Source organism: Apium graveolens, chromosome 5, assembly GCF_009905375.1.
Source record: "Apium graveolens cultivar Ventura chromosome 5, ASM990537v1, whole genome shotgun sequence".
NCBI lineage: Eukaryota > Viridiplantae > Streptophyta > Magnoliopsida > Apiales > Apiaceae > Apium > Apium graveolens.
In genome coordinates this window covers 315,736,756-315,745,908 of record NC_133651.1, presented here as the reverse complement: position 1 = coordinate 315,745,908, position 9,153 = coordinate 315,736,756, and the positions used below count along the sequence as shown (strand labels likewise).

General features: G+C 29.2%; 1 protein-coding gene across 1 annotated transcript; it reads left to right on the top strand.

Annotated features, from left to right (window-relative positions):
• The first annotated feature begins 313 nt into the window (after positions 1 to 313).
• On the top strand, positions 314 to 735 carry LOC141661312 (protein SMALL AUXIN UP-REGULATED RNA 51-like). Its single transcript, XM_074468296.1, has one exon. The coding sequence runs from the start codon at positions 394 to 396 to the stop codon at positions 733 to 735; it is 342 nt and encodes a 113-aa protein (XP_074324397.1). The 5' UTR covers positions 314 to 393.
• The last annotated feature ends 8,418 nt before the right edge of the window (positions 736 to 9,153 follow it).

Here is a 9,153-nt window from a genome sequence, read left to right as displayed (position 1 = left end):
AAGTAAATGACAGTGGGTTTAACAAGTAAAATAAATAATATAAACTGAATGGTATTTAAAGTGTGTGCTATTCATTGATGCATGAGTTGTCGACTAAAATTTCAATTAACAAAACGACAAGGATTATACAGAAAATATAATAATAGTATCTATTTTGGAAAGTAAAGGAGAGGGCAAACAATACCAACTTAACTTTAATTTCCCTCAAGCCTATAATTAATTCGCAGCAGCTGGGAGCTAGCTACTTGTTCTCTATATATACTTCTGTCTATCAGCTGATTTGTATGCAGAACTAAAACTCCTCCCACAGCAGTACACTAGATATACAATATCACCTTAAACCCTAGCTAACCTTTAGTCTCCGAAACTCAATTAGCTATAGCATATATAGAAATGGGGTTAAGAAAGTCACACAGTAGTTTGCGGCAAGCAGCAATCTTGAAGCAAATCCTAAAGAGGTGCTCAGGTTTTGCAAAGAAAAGCTTAGTGGTTGGAAATTATTATACTAGTATTGGTGAACAATTAGGGTTTCCCTTAGACGTTCCAAAGGGCCACTTTGTAGCATACGTTGGGAATAACAGAAGCAGGTACGTTGTTCCTATTTCGCTCTTGACTATCCCTGTGTTTCAAGCACTCCTTCAAGAAGCTGCAGAAGAGTTCGGTTTCGATTACACCACCGGGATCATCATACCTTGTCCCGAAGATGTTTTTCTGTCTCTCATTGACGCCAATTAAGTACTCGGTCGCATGCTCATATGTATTGTTAATTAGCGGACAAGCGCGCATGCATCTGTACATTTGCTCTCCATTTTATGGTTCTGTCTTTTCCAGAAATATATGTGACCATATTATGTGTAGAGACGTTGGTGTAAGAGTCAATTTGTACATCATTAATGTCTACTCATGCATGCATATTTTCTCTGATATAATGTATTTCAAATTGCCAAGTTTTTATATCTAAAAATGCTCTTATAATTCTGGTTTGGTTTAAATTAATTATGAACCGATTATTTATTCTAGGAGAATTCGCCATTTTTAGAAATACTAGCAAATTGTAACGAAGCAGAGCTTTGGAGGGGCCGATTTTATATTATAATTTTAAAAATTAAAATAAAGGAATTAATAATTAAAAAGTTCTAAAATAATATATTTAAATTATATCACTTTATTATTAACAGTAAAAATTACTAGAATAATGATTCGAAATGTTTATAATTTTAACTTAAAATTTTATACTAGTTTGTTATTAATATTTAAAATTATATACATATAATTAAAATACTGGATTAGTATTTTTCAAGAAATCATTTACAAAATTTCATACTAGTTTGTTATTAATATTTAAAATTATATATATATATATATACTTAAAATACTGGATTAATATTTGTTAAGAAACCAGTTACTCTAAAATTTGAAGGTGTTAGAGAATGATCATTTTCAGGATCTGATATTATTCTAACACCCACCATCACTCGAAAACCTATTTATGGGTTTTATACTAGTTTGTTATTAATATTTAAAATTATATATGTATATATATCTAATTAAAATACTGGATTAATATTTGTCAAAAAATCAGTTATTCTAAAATCTCAAACTATTAGAGAATGGTCGTTAGGGTGTTAGAGACGAATGGTCCTTTTGAGGATCTTATATTATTTTAACACTCCTATCGTCACTCGAAAACCCATGGTTACTCTAAAATCTCAAAATATTAGAAAATACCCCGTTTCACGATTTTATATTATTCTAACACTCCTCATCACTCGAAAGCCCATTTATGGGTTGAAAAGTGGATCACGGGTGCCCATTTTCGGGGCATAAAGAAAACCTATTTATGGGTTGAACAGTGTAACACGGGCGCCCATCTTTGGGGCATAAATTTGCCTTTTGTGTCCCTCATAAATTGTGAGAAATGTTAGGATTGACAGGGATCGAACCTGAGTCATTTACCAGCTGAGCTCTGATACCATGATAAGAAATAATTTACTTAAAAACCTCAAGATGTAAGATGTTAGAGAATGACCATTTTCCGAATTTTATATTATTATAAAAATATTGAAACAAAGTAGAAATAAGCTAACTTATTAGTATACGAGATAAGCCAATAATAAACAAGACCACGTTGAATTATAAATCCAAAATACATACACGCCTATTCATGATAATTATATAAGTACATGGTGTATCTTTTTCTCAAGTGGCATACATAATATATATTTTAGTAATAGAAATTTAATATCATTAATAGAAATTTGTTGTTATGTCATTGAATAAAGGGAAGTTAATAACTATAAAAGACCAAAAATAATATTAATATTTAATTTTAAATTGTAAAATGTTTTGTTCATTTCAAAAGTTGTAATTTTGATATTTACTTGTATTTTAAAGTGCAAAAAAATGATAGCTTTCGTAAAAAAAATTGTGAATAAAAATTTTTTTTATTCAAAAATGGTATATATCATTACCTTAACTATCATTTTTTACACATTACGAAAATTAATGTGGGGTATATAATTTTCTTACTGTGAATATATATTGAAGATCATGAAGGTTTGTAAATTTTTGTGGTGGAGGTAAGAGATTGAATCGCTAAGGTTGGCCAGGCGTGTAAGTATTGTCAGATTCAACTTGAACACGAGTAAAAGACTTCGCTCGTAAAAAGTTTGATACTGATTCAACTCAAAAACTTGAATATATATATATATATATATATCACCAAATATTAATAAAAACTCAAAATATAATGGGTTTGGATCGAGTTTGATTTGATTAAATATATAAAATATAAATGCAATTCTAAGTATTTATATAAAAATATATTTTTAATAAAAAAATTAAAAATTATACAAACTGGATAAAGTTCGAGCACGACTCGATAAAAAATTTGAAAAACTCGAGTTCGAACTTGGCTCAATTGTTATTGAGTCGAATTCAAATACTTTATGAGCCGAGATCGAGCGGTTCATGAACGATTTGACCCATTTACAATTCTAATTTCTGATTTATTTGATATTTTGAGTTTTTTTGTTCCAGCTAAATTTCAAAATTTGAGCCTGTTTTTTCTTATGAGGTCAAGAGATAAAACCGAGCTGAATTCAAATATTTTATGAGTCGAGATCGAATAACTCAGAAACAGTTTAACTCATTCATAACAATAGTTTTAACTCTATCTAGATTTTTGGGGGGTTTTCGGTCCAACTGAATTTCAAAATTGGGCATGTTTTCTCTTAGGAGGTCGAAAGATAAAAGTCATCAAGTTTGGATAGTTTGTCTTACTTTGTGAACTTTATACTTACACCTTTACGAAGATTACTCGTAGTTCAAAACTAATGTAAGGAGTGTTATAAATAATATATATATATAAGAGATTAAGACAGAGCTAGATAGTAATGAAAGAGATCATCTTGTAATTCACTATCATAAATAAAGTACAAGCAAACCTTATACAGACTAGTGGAAGGGATGTTACAAGAAAAATGTTGAACCAAAGGTTGCTAGTAATAAAGATAACTATATGAAAGGCTAAGAGTCATCTATTTATTACATAACACTCCCCCTTAGATAACTCATAAGAACACCATACCTCGTTAAAACCTTATTAGAAAAAACCTTGTGGAAAAAAACCCTAGTGAAGGAAAAAGAGTACATGTGTTGCATGTGTAATAATGAGTGTATTATATCTTCCCTCATTTTGACATGACTATGAATACCAACATAGATCTCGAAGTCTGCACATCCCGATCATGTGTACTAATTTCTTAAATGAAGTGGTAGGAAATGCCTTTGTGAAGAAATCTGTTGAATTCCTTTAATCATCATTCCTTTCATGTGATGTTGTCTCGTTAAAAATTGCATGCAACAATTAAATTCATAGCAAAAGAAAATCCCCACTATAATTTATTCAATTTTTAATTTCCTATCACTTTCCGCCTGCAAAATTAGCTTAGCACTTTATAGAATAAGTTAGTGGAGATTGAATAAAATTATCATTTATTCAAGAGTAATTCTTCAAGAAACACTTTATCACATAATATAGCACGAAGTATTTTTATTATGAGGTGCAACTTAATTCAATATCAACTAGAAACACATTCTAGTATCTATCTGCTCTGGCCAGAGACTTTAAGAGTTGTCCTTATAATTCGGTATACATGTATTTTGTGAAATAATTTTAGGTCGGACTACTGGTCCAAATCCCCTTTTTCATTTGAGGAGGGTACGTTCTCGAGAATTTGTTGGACTGCTTCCGGTAGTTAAGATCCTTCCGGGATAATCATTGTCAAGTGGGTCATATATAAAACTTAAATTAAATCACTCACATATGGTGATATTATTTAACAACCAAATAATCGTGTCCACCAAGATACTATTTCTCTTCATAACCTATACAAGATCATCTACGATTATCTGATCTTTACATTCGTAAATTTTGAAATTTCATTTTGTTTCACACAAATAACCGTACATATTCCACTGACATAACACCTTTAGTTGTGCGAACTGCAGTTTCAAAAAAAAATCCCTATTTTAAGAGAAAAATGATTCGTAGTGCACACTATTTGCACAACTTTAGGTGTGGAAGGACTACCGGTCCAAATAATTTTTCTTTATAATTGTCTCAATTATATCCTTTATTCTTTGGCTAATTTCAATATATTTTTAACAGATTATACTTCATGATCCTCATTATTATAAATAACCTCTAGTTCTATAAATATTATCGACGTCGATTCGATTAATGGTTCCACTTTATCCTGGACAAGACATAATAAATCGAGATCTCAATATTTTTCATTACTTTTATTCTTTCTAATTTATCATGTCTACAATATCTTCCTGAGATCCAAATTTTATTGATTTCTCAATCTAGCCATCATCAATTATTGCTCATTTTCACCCTTTTTTTACTTAAATAAGATATGGAACCAACTTGATTATCACGCTTCAGGCGTTCGTTAGACATAGTAGTATCTTGAGGTTGTCATTCTATTAAGATTATTGGAGTCGGTATATGTGACACAGTTACTATTTCTGGTCATCAAATATATAAATGAATTATCTTATCAACTTCTGGTTCGTATTAACATCCTTTTTTAGGATCAAGATGAGGCAACGATAATTCAATCTTCTAAAAATATTCACCAACTATTTATTTTCTCCCCTAATTTCAATCAAGTCATAACGAAATACACTGATGATTTCAATATATATCCCATGGTGGAATCGATCTTACTATCGTGGTGGAAAATCTATGATGACCAAATAATTTGTTTATGACAGGGAGAAAATATGAAAACTTGTTTATATGATTCGAATCAAAACAAGATACTCAACAATTTTTAATTATGCCTTATAAGCAAATAATATATTTATCACTGAGAAGAATCTATAGGTTCTTCAACAAAAATTCGTATAAATTTCAATTATTATTCGCATATTTATTAAATTGTTGGCTTGGCTGATAATGTCCCGCTATAAAATTATCAGTAAACTTCTGGTTTACTTCATAATCAATTTCAGTAATTTTATAAAAAAAATATTTTTCAATTATTTGGGAGAATACAATTACATCAATAATATACATACCCTTTTGGGTAAAATGTATTTAAAAAAAATATGATAAAATGTACATGCTCTTCAGGAGCCTTATATTTAGAAAAATATATAATGATACATTCTATATAATGCTCCCCCCTTAAATGACTCATATTAGGAATTGATATTGGTCATCTATATCTCATTTAAGAGAAATATTTCTTATACACGTGGTAAAAATACGATCAAAAGTATTTGTAACATCATGACTATTGTTACAAGCATGATCAATATCCTCTAATTTTATACTCTAAGGAATGGAAGGGTGTCATTTGTTGCAATACATAATCTTTCAATCAATAATTTAAATTTAATAAATCACAATTAGTCACAATATCAACTTATAATTGTAACAAACCAATTTCATAACACCGTATCTGTAGAATACTATTTAATATATATTTATTCAACTAAATTCTATTATATCCAAATATCACACTATTCTTTATATAGATCCATCCTCTAGGGAGATTAAAATCATTTAGGATAAAATCATAATTTCAATATTATATAATATACCATTCTATTGGAATGTAAACAAGTGTTTAAACATATCAAAACGCGTGATAAAAAAATAAAAAAAAATTATTATATAGGGACAACTTATGGTAGTTATTAGATGCAACTTCTGGTTGCAATCATATACAGTCAATCTATTAAAAACAACGTCAAATAGGTGTTGTCGATAATACCAACATCATTTAACTTAAGTGGGATAAAAAAATCATTTTTACAAATGCTAAGATTAAATCACAGATGTACATAGCGATTTTATCATTTACCAAGATATCATATAAAGATTTCAAAATATCACTTATTTGAAGCATGCACAATATGTAATATATTGTAATATGTGAGTAAGACAACTTAATATAACTGACATAGTGTGTGCGCATAAGGCTTCTCTTTCAGACTATAATATATAAAGTTTTGACTATCTCAAAAATTTTATAATAAATATAAACATTACATAGCAAACATAAACCAACCACTTAAGTGACATGGTCATGAGTGTCAATTCATGCCAATGAATCGTTGGAAGAAAACTATTTTAAAAAAAAATATCGGAAAAAATTCATGGCAATGAATTTATATTCATGCCCATGAATCTCTGATGTCTCAAGTTAGTTCGCTTTCACGTTATCATAAAAAAAATCAAACAGGTGGAGTAAAAATAATGCATACCTTTGATGATCTACCATGAGCATATCTACGAGCACAACCAAATCTACGAGCACGCTCTTATCCATGTCTAAATTGCTTACTTGGCCCAAGATCATTACTAGTCACAACATTCACTTCAGAGAATGGTGTTGACCCAGTTGGACGAGCTTGATGATTTTTCATCAATAGTTCATTATTTTTGCTCAACAAGAAGCAAGACTGATATAAGCTCAGAATATTTTTGAAACTCTCTTTCACGATACTGCTGTTGCAGGAGCATATTACTATCGTGGAATGTGGAGTGAGTTTTTTTTTCAATATATCTTTATCAGTTATATTTTCACTACATAATTTCTGCTGAGAAGTAATCTTAAACATTGCAGAGTTATACTCTCGCTTACACTTTTAAAATCTTGCAAGCGCAAGTGTAGCCAATCATAGCGAGCCTTAGAAAGTATAATAGTTTATTGGTGAGCATATCTTCTTTTAGATTTTTTCAAAGGGTTGTTGCTCAAAAGTTGTATTCCCTTTTTTAATTGTGTCACCAAGACCCATAACGCTAAGATGGATTTTCGCATCCAAAATCCATGTCAAGTAATTATTTTCGGTGACATCAACTGCGTTGAACTCAAGTTTTGTAAGATTCAACATTTCTTATATTGTTCTAATATAATTAATCAATTATAATAAGCACAATCGTTGGAAGAACACACTCGGTCAATATTTAAAATACGTAAAGAAAACACATATGCATTAATATTTAAAAACACATGATAATATAACGTGATGATGGTACATTGAATTGAATTTTCTGGCACATTGAATGCAATCTATTGTATATGTAGCGTCTAGCATGTTGCACCTATTTTCATCTTTATAATTTATTTTACCCCACTCCAAAAAAATATAGTTTATTAGTATATTAAATCAAGAAAGGTGGGAACTATTAAAGCAAACAAGGATAAAACATATTGATCCAATATTTTAAATCAAATATCGTACAAAATGGCTAATTATGATAAAGTCAAATCTGATCAGTTTGAAAGAATACCAATTTACTTAGTCATTGATTCGTCGAAAAGGGGGATACTTGCTTCGAATTTTACCAATTATACTATATCTGGAAACATCTATGAAGATGATTCTATCCGAAAAAGTATTAAATACGAAAAATGTAGAAAATTTCGGGACCTTTCCAGAATGGTAAGGTTGAAAACGAACAAGTAACGAATTCAAAAAATAAATATTTGTGGACTGTAAAATCAGAATCAGCTCCTGATTATAATAGTATTTTGATATTTAATACATCGAAATTACAGTATATGGTAATGGAATGTAAAGACAAAAGGTAGATATCGAAAAGAGATTTCTGGAATGGTATGACTCATAATATTTTAACAAATATTTAATTTACTATGAATTTTAAAAATTACTGTATATTACTATGTATCATATAATCAAATTACACAAAATGCAGATTTTGACATACTTATAAGCAGATTTTGGAAAAAACACAAATAAGAAAGATTGTAGATAATCAAAAAAATCTTTACAAAGAGTATAAGCTCAATAAATTCCTATGGGTAATGAATCAGATATAAAATATACAAGCATCAGGCACATAATAAGCACATAAAAATTATCTGATTGCAACCGAAGTAAAGTAAACTAAAAATCATGTACTTACTTGATGGACAAACTAAAATACTAAAAGTTTCGTAGAATCCTTCTTTTTCTTGGATTTCCAACACCTATTTACACTAATGGACAAACTGAAATAATAAAAGTTCCGTAGAATCCTTCTTCTTCTTGGATTTCCAACACCGATTTATACTGATGGAAAACTGAAATAATAAAAGTTTCGTAGAATTCTTGTTCTTCTTGAATTTCCAACACCTATTTACACTATCGTGCTGATAACGTGTTATAAATAATATAATATAAAAGAGAATGAGAGAGAGTTAGATAATAATGAAAGAGATCATTTATAATTCACTATCATAAACAAAGTACAAACAAGTCTCATATAGGCTATAAGGAATGTTATAAGGAAAATGGAAAGTCAAAGGTTATTAGTAATTAAGATAATCATATGAAAGGCTTAGAGTCGCCTATTTATTACATAACAAGGAGATAAATTTTAGTAATGTACCTGGTGATATAATATTGTTTGCTTATCAAAATTATAAAAGTTTTGTAATAAAAAAATTAGCCTTTAGTAATGTTTAACCATGATTTCCGCGCTGCAAAAAGCATTTTCAATACATTACACTATTTTAAAGTTCAACTCTGGTCCATATATAATAAATTTTACATAACAATTGTACTATATATAGTATTTTATTGTCAAAATTTAAAAGTAATAAAATTGGTTGGGTACAAAAGAAA

What these genes read in the sequence shown, in the direction of transcription:
- LOC141661312 (XM_074468296.1), top strand. Translation starts at nt 394, where the DNA reads ATGGGGTTAAGAAAGTCACACAGTAGTTTGCGGCAAGCAGCAATCTTG.